General features: G+C 36.4%; 1 protein-coding gene and 1 long non-coding RNA gene across 2 annotated transcripts in view; one reads left to right on the top strand and one right to left on the bottom strand.

Moving 5' to 3' along the window:
* LOC125243151 overlaps window positions 1-13,651 on the bottom strand; it is a 65,099-nt gene that overhangs the window by 21,598 nt on the left and 29,850 nt on the right. The window lies entirely within an intron of this gene.
* LOC125243150 (carboxypeptidase Q-like) overlaps window positions 1-13,651 on the top strand; it is a 59,257-nt gene that overhangs the window by 38,098 nt on the left and 7,508 nt on the right. The window contains 2 exon segments of the mRNA XM_048152548.1: window positions 3,884-3,975; window positions 12,335-12,536. Of these exon segments, the coding sequence (XP_048008505.1) occupies window positions 3,884-3,975; window positions 12,335-12,536 (294 nt within the window).

Raw genomic sequence — 13,651 nt, 5'->3', positions numbered from 1 at the left:
AAGGAAATGTAAAATTTACTTTCATCAGAGAACATAACTTTGGACCACTCAGCAGCAGTCCAGTCCTTTTTGTCTTTAGACGCTTCTGACGCTGTCTGTTGTTCAAGAGTGGCTTGACACAAGGAATGCGACAGCTGAAACCCATGTCTTGCATACGTCTGTGCGTAGTGGTTCTTGAAGCACTGACTCCAGCTGCAGTCCACTCTTTGTGAATCTCCCCCACATTTTTGAATGGGTTTTGTTTCACAATCCTCTCCAGGGTGCGGTTATCCCTATTGCTTGTACACTTTTTTCTACCACATCTTTTCTTCCCTTTGCCTCTCTATTAATGTGCTTGGACACAGAGCTCTGTGAACAGTCAGCCTCTTTTGCAATGACCTTTTGTGTCTTGCCCTCCTTGTGCAAGGTGTCAATGGTCGCCTTTGACAACTGTCAAGTCAGCAGTCTTCCCCATGATTGTGTAGCCTACAGAACTAGACTGAGAGACCATTTAAAGGCCTTTGCAGGTGTTTTGAGTTCATTAGCTGATTAGAGTGTGGCACCAGGTGTCTTCAATATTGAACCTTTTCACAATATTCTAATTTTCTGAGATGCTGAATTTAGGATTTTCCTTAGTTGTCAGTTATAATCATCAAAATTAAAAGAAATAAACATTTGAAATATATCAGTCTGTGTGTAATGAATGAATATAATATACAAGTTTCACATTTTGAATGGAATTAGTGAAATAAATCAACTTTTGATGATATTCTAATTATATGACCAGCACCTGTATGTGTGTGTGTATCAGGGCTGTAACCACCATAGACACTGAGGGGGACAAGTCCCCCGCAATAATTAGAAATGACCAAATTGTTCCCCCCAATATTTGATGATATTGATGCTTTTGTACTCCATTATGCACAGTTCTGTTTGTTGTTAGGACAACAAAAAAAGTTTTAAAAGTTACATTTTTAGGCTGGTCTGCCTCAGTGGTCTAACAGCGCTCATCACTGTCAGAATGAGTGAACTGGCCAATCAAATCAAAGAAGGTGGGGCTTACTGTTCACAGAAGATGAGTGTGAATTCCAATGTGCTGTTTCATTTTTTGCACTCATGGAGCCCCAGATCATGACACTCCCACCACCATGCTTGACTGTAGGCAAGACACACTTGTCTTTGTACTCCTCACCTGGTTGCCCCCACACATGCTTGACACCATCTGAACCAAATAAGTTCTTGGTCTCATCAGACCACAGGACATGGTTCCAGTATTCAATGTCCTTAGTCTGCTTTTTTACAGATCCTCAGAGAGTTCTTTGCCATGAGGTGCCATGTTGAACTTCCAGTGACTGGTATGAGAGAGTGAGAGTGATAACACCAAATTGAACACACCTGTTCCCCATTCACACCTGAGACCTTGTAACACTAACGAATCACATGACACTGGGGAGAGAAAATGGCTAAATAGGCCCAATTTGGACATTTTCACTTAAGGGTGTACTCACTTTTGTGGCCAGTGGTTTAGACATTAATGGCTGTGTGCTGAGTTATTTTGAGGGGACGGAAATTTACACTGTTATACAAGCTGTACTCTCACTACTTTACATTGTAGCAAGTATCATTTCTTCAGTGTTGTCACATGAAAAGATACAATAAAATATTAACAAAAATGTGAGGGGTGTACTCACTTCTGTGAGATACTGTATACTAATATATAAGCATTGCTTTCCGGCCAACTATCAGCATGCTGTGAACTTTAGCACATTGTAAAGCGTGACATAAGCACGTTGTGAAACTCTCACGAGAAGTACCTTTCCTCTGTGCTTCTGTATCACTTCTCATGCAAGTTTCACAACACGCTTATGTCACGCTTCACAACATGCTGACGTATGGCCAGAAGTGATGCTTCATTGTTAACAGCATTTTTTGTGTATTTTATAGTCATTTTTTGAGTCACAGCATATTTATAAAAAGCCTTTTGTTTCCAGTGGCAAATGAAATAAATATTACCTGAAGTAATAATTAAACAATTACAGCAGTGACATAAAAACAATGCAAAACAATAAATTAATTCTATGAATTCAGTAATAAAATAAGATGAAATAAGGTTACTTAAACATTTGTACATCTGTAAAGTTTCTGCTATATAATTTACGTTTTCGATGCTGTCAATATGGTACATTTCATTATAGTGCCGCTTGAAAGTTTGTGAACCCCTTGCAAAATCTGTGAAAAAAAATAACAAAATAAGAGAGATCATACAAAATGCATGTTATTTTTTATTTAGTACTGTCCTGATTAAGATATTTTACATAAAAAGATGTTTACATATAATTCACAAGACAAGAAAATAGCTGAATTTATTAAAATGATCCCGTTCAAAAGTTTGTGAACCATGATTCTTAATACTGTGTGTGGTTACCTGGATGATCTGCAACTGTTTGTTTGTTGTGTGATGGTTGTTCATGAGTCCCCTGTTTGTCTTGAGCAGTTAAACTGAGCTCTGTTCTTCAGAGGATAATTGAGGTACTCAAACATAAAAAGTAACATACATTTTGCATGATCTCTCTTATTTTGTTAAAATTCTTCACATTTTCACAGATTCTGCAAGGGGTTCACAAACTTTCAAGCGGCACTGCATAATGAAATGCACCATATTGACAGCATCTAAAACGTAAATTATATAGCTGAAACTTTACACAAACTTTCAAGCGGGACTGTATATGCAAACATAATTGTCCACACTTTATGTAAAATACATACAAATTCTCATGAGATCACGTTGAAATAACAGGTAAAAATCAGATATATGTTATATACCTATAAAATATATGTTATGCATAGTGAATTAAATGCCACTGTGTAAAACCATGTAATATTTCTACTAAAAATTATCATTGAAAATGCTGTGTTAGATGCATGTGTTTTAATGCATATGTAAAAATACATTATAATTATAATTATTTTATTATTGTTTTAATTACTATTTAGTTAATGTTTTGGTTTTGCAGGCATGTGCAACAACTGTAGAAGTAGTGCAGTGTATAGAGAATATTCCATTATAATGGAGATTATTAAAATTCCTGCTGAGTGTCAATATGCAATGCGGTGGGAGTCTCTTGGCCCCTCTCCTCTATTGTTGCTTTATTGCACAGGCAATACTGAGGGTTGTGCTCATTTGTATTTAAGATCTTTCTCTTGGCAAGGGGCATCCACAAACACTGGCAAAATAAAGCCATAATGGTGCACAATAAACACAGACAACATGGTTCATTTCAGTGCTGGTAGAGTAAGCATTCTCTACAACATTTTAAATGATCAACAACATTCAGTTCACCGAGTCCTTGGCTCTATTTTTACTATGTAAGCTTTTATTATCGCAACAGTTTGAGTTATTTACTTAGGATCTATAAATCTACTCTTATTAGCATGTTTTGGTATATTATGTTTTCTTGGCCCCATCCTCTAATGTGCCATTTGACTTGGACACAGTGACCAGTTTTCATACATTGCAGTTCAAGAGATGTACAGTTCTCCCATCTGGATCATTGAGAAAGCCCAACACAATTAAGCCCAAAATATCTCTCACAGATTCCGCTCTGCTGGAAGTACAGACAAGTTATCAAGTGCCCAGTATGCAACTGTCTGATTGGCCAGGATCATCTAGCACTAGCTTTCCCAGAATAGTCAGCATGTAGTCTCTGATGTGTGAACCTGACCTTACATATGCACTTTTATTTTAAAAATAAATGTAATATTCTCTTGTCCTTTTCTGCTAAAGATCAGACTGATGAAAGCCTTGATCTCAGTCGGTGAGGCAATATTACAGTGTCTGCATTATGAAAATGTATTCTGAAATATTACTTGGTTGGCTCATACTGTCGATTGCTTGGGTCCCCAGGGTTGCGTCCCAAAAGAACACTGAGGACGGTGCTGTGGTCTGCAGAGGAGCCTGGCGGGGTGGGAGCTGCTCAGTACTTCCAACAGCACAAAGTACACTTCCCTATCAGACTAAAACTGTTCTGTTGGGTGATTTAAAACAAGGGTGTCTTTTTTTTTTTTTTTTTTTTTTTTTTTGGCGGGGGGCGGGGGGATATAAATATATAATATGAAATTATAAAATATAAATATATGTGTTCAAGTGCTTTAAAGGATTAGTTCACTTCAAGCTCCAGGGGGGTAATAAAGGCCTTCTGAAGTGAAGCGATGCATTTGTGTAAAAAAAAAAAAATCCATAATTACCAAGTTATGAAGTAAAATATCTAGCTTCTGCCAGACCGCCTTCCGTATTCAACTTATGTAGAAAGTGTAAAACTCTGGCATTTCAAAAAGCTTATGCTACGTCCTACGTTTACGGAAAAAGCTTAACTGATGCGATGCCAGGTCCGTTTTTTTCGTAATTTGAATATGGAAGGCAGTCTGGCGGAAGCTACATATTGTACTTGATAACTTGTTAAATATGGATTTATTTATTTATTTTTTTACACAAAGCATCGCTTCGCTTCAAAAGGCCTTTATTAAACCCCCGGAGCCATGTGGAGAACAAGTTTATGATGGATGGATGTGGATGAAGGCACTTTATTCAGCTCATACTCAATGATCCCGCTCACTGCCATTATAAAGCTTGGATGCGTCAGGATATTTATTAATACATCTCCATTTGCATTCATCAGAAAGAAGAAATTCATATACTCCTAAGATGGCTTGAGGGTGAGTAAAGCTTGGGGTAATTTTCATTTGAAAGTGAACTAATCATTTAAGGCCTTTAAGCACATGCAGAAAAAGGTATAATGTTTTAATTAGCAAGCCTGTAGCCATCTCAATGGAAAAGACAATTTACAGCCAATTTACCATAGGAAATTTATGGTTTAACAGTTATCAAGGTTGAGCCAAAAACCTAGGACTAGTCCGCCGAAGTTGGTTTTTGAAATAATCTCCAGTATTTAAAGAACGTTCCGATGGACAGCGGCGGTCCTAGAGGCAAAGATGTTCAGAATGAGGAGTTCTACCATGTGGTATGAATGTCGTGGGTGTGTGCGAAAATTGCACGATACACAATGTGAAAACCGTGAAGGTTCCCCACCCGTGGCCAATTTCTTTTGAATTTCTCACAGGCCTCTAGGGTCATGAGTCAAACAGGGCCAATGGCGGACATGTTTTTTGAGAGGCGTCAATGTCCTCATAGACAGTCATGTCACCTTGGATAAAGACACTGTATGCCAATTTTCAAGTCGATTGAACTTACAGTGAAGTAGTTATAGCCATATTCATATTTTTTCCTGTTATAGCGCCACCAAGTGGCCAGTCGCCACGTCCTTTTTCACACAACCACAGAATAAGCACTTACATGTGCTCAGCACTTACTAGATGTGCTGAGTTTGTTGAAAATATCTCATTCCGTTTACGAGTTAGTAAAAGTGGGTCCGGTCATTTCAAACATTTTGGTGGCCCTTAGGGACTGTGATTCGAAATTTTAACCTTTTTTTTGATCATTATTGACGATCAGACTCCAGAGAATCTTGCTGCACTGTTTTTTTCTGATCAGGCAAAAAACCTAGGACTAGTTCACAAAAGTAGGTTTTTCAAAAACGAAAACAAAATTTTCAGAACGACCAGCAAATCCGAGGCATTTATTTTGTCTGTCTTGAGCCAAGGATTCCAACGATATAGTAAGACACTTGAGACTACGCATAAGGGTTTAGCAGCTGTAGCGCCCCCGTCAGGCAGATCGGGGGAAAGCCTTGGTGACGTTGTAGACGGTGTGAGTACTTCCAGCCCTCAAAGTTTCAAGTCTCTATGACTTACGGTTTGGTCTGCCTGATCACTTTTAGAGGAGAATGCTGATCCTTGGAAGTGCTACGCACTTGAAACCCTGATTATGTTAAGTTCATTAATTATATTGAAAAGGTTATTCTTAATGTTCTATTTAATTTATTGTGTTGCAATACTGTAGCTCGCAACTGTAGGGAAAGTACAGTTACAATTTTTTTTAAATAATCTGCAATATTTAAAGAACATTCCGATGGACAGCGGCGGTCCTAGAGGCGGTCAAAGATGTTCAGAATGAGGAGTTCTACCATGTGGTACGAATGTCGTGGGCGTGTGCGAAAATTGCACGATACACAATGTGAAAACCGTGAAGGTTCCCCACCAGTGGTCGATTTCTTTTGAATTTCTCACAGGCCTCTAGGGTCGTGAGTCAAACAGGGCCGATGGCGGACATGTTTTTTGAGAGGCGTCAATGTCCTCATAAACAGTCATGGCACCTTGGACAAAGACACTGTATGCCAATTTTCAAGTCGATTGAACTTACAGTGAAGTAGTTATAGCCATATTCATATTTTTTTGCTGTTATAGCGCCACCAAGTGGCCAGTCGCTGCATCTTTTTTCACACAACCACAGAATAAGCACTTACATAGATGTGCTGAGTTTGTTGAAAATATCTCATTCCGTTTACGAGTTAGTAAAAGTGGGTCCGGTCATTTCGAACATTTTGGTGGCCCTTAGGGACTGTGATTCGAAATTTCAACCTTTTTTTGATCATTATTGACGATCAAAATTTTCAGAACGACCAGCAAATCCGAGGCATTTATTTTGTCCGTCTTGAGCCAAGGATTCCAACGATATAGTAAGACACTTGAGACTACGAATAAGGGTTTAGCAGCTGTAGCGCCCCCGTCAGGCGGATCGGGGCAAGCCTTGGTGACGTTGTAGACGGTGTGAGTACTTCCAGCCCTCAAAGTTTCAAGTCTCTATGACTTACGGTTTGGTCTGCCTGATCACTTTTAGAGGAGAATGCTGATCCTTGGAAGTGCTACGCACTTGAAGCCCTGATTATGTTAAGTTCATTAATTATATTGAAAAGGTTATTCATAATGTTCTATTTAATTTATTGTGTTGCAATACTGTAGCTCGCAACTGTAGGGAAAGTACAGTTACAATTTTTTTTAAATAATCTGCAATATTTAAAGAACGTTCCGATGGACAGCGGCGGTCCTAGAGGCGGTCAAAGATGTTCAGAATGAGGAGTTCTACCATGTGGTACGAATGTCGTGGGCGTGTGCGAAAATTGCACGATACACAATGTGAAAACCGTGAAGGTTCCCCACCAGTGGCCGATTTCTTTTGAATTTCTCACAGGCCTCTAGGGTCGTGAGTCAAACAGGGCCGATGGCGGACATGTTTTTTGAGAGGCGTCAATGTCCTCATAAACAGTCATGGCACCTTGGACAAAGACACTGTATGCCAATTTTCAAGTCGATTGAACTTACAGTGAAGTAGTTATAGCCATATTCATATTTTTTTGCTGTTATAGCGCCACCAAGTGGCCAGTCGCTGCATCTTTTTTCACACAACCACAGAATAAGCACTTACATAGATGTGCTGAGTTTGTTGAAAATATCTCATTCCGTTTACGAGTTAGTAAAAGTGGGTCCGGTCATTTCGAACATTTTGGTGGCCCTTAGGGACTGTGATTCGAAATTTCAACCTTTTTTTGATCATTATTGACGATCAAAATTTTCAGAACGACCAGCAAATCCAAGGCATTTATTTTGTCCATCTTGAGCCAAGGATTCCAACGATATAGTAAGACACTTGAGACTACGAATAAGGGTTTAGCAGCTGTAGCGCCCCCGTCAGGCGGATCGGGGCAAGCCTTGGTGACGTTGTAGACGGTGTGAGTACTACCAGCCCTCAAAGTTTCAAGTCTCTATTACTTACGATTTGGTCTGCCTGATCACTTTTAGAGGAGAATGCTGATCCTTGGAAGTGCTACGCACTTGAAGCCCTGATTATGTTAAGTTCATTAATTATATTGAAAAGGTTATTCATAATGTTCTATTTAATTTATTGTGTTGCAATACTGTAGCTCGCAACTGTAGGGAAAGTCTAGTTAAACCATAAAGAGAGACCAGTATGCTCAAAGAAGACCAAGAGTTCAGTCAGTTAACAGAGAGTTTACTGAAGACAAAGTTTTCCACAATTCCAAAGGCTGTAGAAAATGAGTAAGAGTATCTACCCTCAAACTAATTTAAAATACAGAAACACTAGTACTTCTAGTCATATGGATAATCATTTGATGTTATTTGTACAGTTTCTGATAGGTTAACAGTACAGTTCCTTACACAAATGAGGTTACTTAAAGACATTATTTTAGACACCCTTTGACACACTTTTATACATAAGAAATGGTCAAAGGTGAGGGTCACGTAGGGGTCACAGGAGAGTCATAAATTCCGGAAGGACTCTTCACATATGGGATGCTGTTGAACTCTCCTGGAGACAATTCCTTTGCTAATTTAATTATGTGTGAAAATATAATGTGTAATAAATAGATGATTTTCTATTTTGCATTGAATAATTGTTAAATAGCCTGTTATATATTAATATTGCTTTTAGCCTGACAAAATTTAAATTAGTTGTGCAGATGGATTATTATTAGTTATTATTATAGTTAGTTAGACTCTTTCTTTCTTGTCAGTGTAGTTTTTTGGAAAATATTCACTAATTACTGATTTAATATTTGAGTGACACTTTTTTTTTGCTAATCTCATTATTATATTCAAAAACACATTCAAAATGCAACTCATTAATATATTCTGACATTTAAGTCAAAAATATCAAGGTGACACAACTGTCCTGATAACATAATGAATAAATCAGCCTCATTGAAGGAATGAAATTATTGATAAGAACCTTATGTAGTTCAGAATAAATTGTTTTTAGCATTATTTATACTAAAACTGCTTATTAATATTTAAAAAAAAAAAAACTTGCAAGTTGTAACCAACATGCAGAAAAAAATAAAACAGGAAATGATATTATAAAGAGGATCCCTGTGGATCCTCGTGACAGTGTGTCAAGGTCTCTAAGTCTTTCAAAATATCAAATAATTTGACCTTTTTATGACAAGGATGAGATCATTTCAGGCTGTAAAATGCCAAGTGCACCTCCTCCAAACGTAATGATGTTTATGATGTGCATTATAATATTATTTATTTATTTATACTTAATGGTTGCATTTTTTAGTTTGATTAAATTGAAACTTTTCTCACAAAAATTTTAAAAGTATTTAAATCAACATGAATGCAAAGAATACAGGTACTTTCTAAGATTTCTAAGATTTTTTTTCTTTTTATTTATTATAGTCACTCATATCAATGACAATCTTTTGTCATTCACTCTTGTACTGTATATGTAATCTCTGGTGAATATAATTACTAATTCCCATATATATATATATATATATATATATATATATATATATATATATATATATACATATATACATACCATGAAGTTGATTCTTAAGTCCAATCTGGCTTGTGACCTTCAATGACACCCTTGTTCTAGATTGTGATACAAATTACCAGAGCTGTCTGTACTAACATGGCATGTTTTATGTATTTTGAAAAACAGTTGTAAATGTTGTTATACGGTCCTGGTCAGAATTATTGGCACCCTTGGTAAATATGAACAAAGAAGCCTGCATTGTTAATCCTTTTGACCTTTTATTAAAAAAAAAAAAAAAAAAAAAATCACAAAAACCTAACCTTTCAATGAAGTAAAAATTAAAAATGGGGGTAAAAATCTCATTGAGAAACTGACTCCAAGACTCAACCAATTCTCCATCTGTGATCCTTGGATAGTCTTTGGCCACTCGAACTATCTTCCTCACTGTGCATTAAGAAAATATAGACACACGTCATCTTCCAGGCAGATTTGTAACATCTTTAGTTGATTTGAAGTTCTTTATTATTGCCCTGATGGTGGAAATGCGGATTTTCAATGCTTTAGCTATTTTCTTACATCCTCTTTCTATTTTGTGAAGCTCAACAATCTTTTGCTGCACATCAGAACTATATTCTTTGGTTTTACCCATGGTGATGGATGATTAAGGGAATTTGTGTTACCTCATATTTATACTACATTATAATTTTATGTTCCTAGTCACCCTGCTGAAAAATTGTAAATTTGAAGGGGAATATACTTCTGAGATATTTTACTCATAAGAATTTCTAGGGGTACCAATTATTGTGGTTAACATGCATTAGAGAAAAACATTTATTTCATAAATAAATGTTTCATTAGTTTTACTTCAATGAAAGATTAGAATTTTGTGATTTTGTTTTTTTAATAAAAGATCAAATGGATAAATAATGGAGATTTATTTTTTACAGCTTTCTTTGATCATATTTACCAAGGGTGCCAATAATTCTGACTGTCTGTATCAGTTAAGCACAGAATGTTTCAGAAAGTTAATGTAGCACATTTTCACTGTTCATTATGTGAGTACTCTTTTGTCCTTGAGTGCACTTTTGAAATCTTCCATCAAGATCTTTTATAGGGTCATAGGGGTATTTTTTTTTTAAAGGTGCCCTAGAATCAAAAATTGAATTTATCTTGGCATAGTTAAATAACAAGAGTTCAGTACATGGAAATGACATACAGTGAGTCTCAAACACCATTGTTTCCTCCTTCTTATGTAAATCTCATTTGTTTAAAAGACCTCCGAAGAACAGGCGAATCTCAACATAACACTGACTGTTACGTAACAGTAGGGATCATTAATATGTATGACCCCAATATTTGCATATGCCAGCTCATGTTCAAGGCATTAGACAAGGGCAGCCAGTATTAACGTCTGGATCTGTGCACATGTGTTTCGTTAGCATGTTGCTAATGTACTGTTAAATGTGGTTAAAGTTACCATCGTTTCTTACTGTATTCATGGAGACAAGAGCCGTCGCTATTTTCATTTTTAAACACTTGCAGTCTGTATTTTTCATAAACACAACTTCATTCTTTATAAATCTCTCCAACAGTGTGTAATGTTAGCATTAGCCCCGTTAGCCACGGAGCATAGCCTCAAACTCATTCAGAAACAAATGTAAACATCCAAATAAATACTATACTCACATGATCCGATGCATGCATGCAGCATGCATGACGAACACTTTGTAAAGATCCATTTTGAGGGTTATATTAGCTGTGTGAACTTTGTTTATGCAATGTATATAGAGTTGAGAGCTCGGGGGGCGGGGAGCGCGAGATTTAATGGGGCTGCAGCCTGAATCGGCACATTTCTAATAATGCCCCAAAATAGGCAGTTAAAAAATTAATTAAAAAAAATCTATGGGGTATTTTGACCTGAAACTTCACAGACACATTCAGGGGACACCTTAGACTTATATTACATCCTGTGAAAAAACGTTCTAGGGCACCTTTGAAAAAAAATTAAGATTTATACATCATCTGAATGCTGAATAAATAAGCTTTCCATTGCTCTATAGTTTGTTAGGATAGGACAACTATTTGAAAATCTGGAATCTGAGGGTGCAAAAAATCAAAATATTGAGAAAATCGCCTTTAAATTTGTCCAAATGAAGTCCTTAGCAATGCATATCCACTCACAAAAATATTTTTGTGATATATTTACAGTAGGAAATTTCCAAAATATATCATGGATAATGATCTTTACTTAATATCCTAATGATTTTGGGCCTAAAAGAATAATCGGTCATTATGACCCATACAATGTATTGCTGGCTATTGCTACAAATATACCTGTGCGACTTATGGTCCAGGGTCACAATTAGTTCTGTTTAGAATTACATAAATAGCCTATTTTATTGTGTTTTATTATGGCATCTGACAAAAAAGGTTTTACCAGGTTTGTGTGGTATCTGTTTCAAAGCTGAAAGTACTCTCAGAGTTGATCCTAATTTTAGCAGGAGGAGCAAATTGGCTGAAATTTCCCACACAAACCCAAGTGCTGTGGCTCCCATCCATCTATAGCTTTTATTTCTGTCAATAATGTTTTACTTGGACTCTTCTGGCTTTGGAGCAAACAGTGCAATAAACCGTATTTGTCAGGTCTGTGTGCTGTAAAATGATACTTTATGGTATGGAACAATTTAGCCAGCAGTTGGAGTTAAAACTCTATTGTATCTGCACACTGCCATGGGATTTCGTTTTCATTTTATGAGGTTGGATTCTGATCAGAGAGCAGTGGTTTCAGGCCAAGCAGGATTCAAATGCTGCGTTTTGGCTACTGACCCAACTTTTTACTGTATTACATCCAATTATGTAGATATTTGGTAGAGCTTTCTATGACTTGGATAGGCAATTCACTGTTGAGATTAAAACAAACCATCATTCAAGTAGAAAAAAAAATTGTGGCAAGATACAAGAACCCAGATTAACAAAAAGTCCTTCAGTGCTACTTTATATTGGGTTCATTATAAAAAAATAACATAATATATTTATTATGTTCTTCAGCTTTAGATTTTCTTAAATTTGGATATTACATTCTGATTTTGTAATGATGACTTCTCCACTTTCCCTAAGGCAAACATCTCAAACTTTGACCTGGTTATGGAGTCTGACCTGGGCACCTTCAGCCCTCTGGGACTGCAGTTCACTGGCAGTGACAAAGCTCGGGCAATCATGAAGGAGGTGATGAAACTGTTGGCTGCCATCAATGTCACATCGCTCGAAGAACACGGAGAGGGAACGGACATTAACATGTGGATGAAGGCTGGGGTTCCAGGTCAGTTTCAACTAGAGCAGAATTCAGTCCTGTTTCCTGCTTTGTGATAGTGGTAGCAATTAACAAAGTAAAACAGCATTGCTAAAAAGACAGTTACCAAAATATGAAAATTCTTATGTCATTCCAAACCTGTATTTCTTTCTTCTGTGAAAACAAAAGAAGATATTTTGAAAAAATGCCATTTTGGACCCCATTGTCTTTCATTGTATGGACAAAAACAGTTGAAATATTCATCAAAATTCCTTCTTTTTATATATTTCTTGAGCAGCAATTCAGCAAATTAGAATGATTTCTGAAGGATCATGTGACACTGAAGACTGGAGGAATGGCTGCTAAAAATTAAATCATAAACCAGTTATTTTATATTGCAATAATATTTTGCAGTATAAAATATTAGACAATGAAACAAATGGTGAGCATAAGAGAATTTTTATTCATTTAATTTTTATTCAATTTAAGAAGTCACTCACTTAAAAGGCTTAAACCAGTCATGGTTTTAAATGTATTGTTTTTTTATTTATACTCTTCAACTTTTGTACCTCCCTCATACAAACTGCAAGGGAATTCAGCAGTCTAATGACTGAAAGAACTGCATTAATTGTTTGAGTTCAGCCAATGATCTGTGAAATTAGCTCTGAAAAGCTTAGAATACTTGGCAGAAGTGAAGTAAAGCGAGCTCTCGTAGTTAACCCTCAGGAGCAGATTCGGAAAGGTGCAATGTACTGTATCGTTTAATATTTTTATACTCAAAAAACAGGCAGCACTTGCTTTTTATGACTATTGATCTTTTTTATCACTATTAAAATAAACTGTGACCAATATCTTCGATATTTCCAAAGAAAAAATATGGTTGTAGCATTAGATGTGTCTTCTCTACCTTCCTGGCTTAACAGTTACAGTGCACTCTAAAAAACACTGGGTTAAAAACAACCCAAAGGGCTGGGTAAATATAGGACAGAACACATGTTGGGTTAATTTTACCCAGCAAATTGGGTTGTTTATTTAACCCAGCAATAGGTAGATTCATTTTTACTATAATACTAGCTTATTTTTTTCTTTTACTTCATACATGAATTAATATTTACAGATTTTTGTTTTTTTTTCTCCACACAACC

The sequence above is a fragment of the Megalobrama amblycephala genome, linkage group LG13 (genome assembly GCF_018812025.1).
Source record: "Megalobrama amblycephala isolate DHTTF-2021 linkage group LG13, ASM1881202v1, whole genome shotgun sequence".
NCBI classification, from domain to species: Eukaryota; Metazoa; Chordata; class Actinopteri; order Cypriniformes; family Xenocyprididae; genus Megalobrama; species Megalobrama amblycephala.
This window is presented reverse-complemented; position numbering and strand designations above follow the sequence as displayed.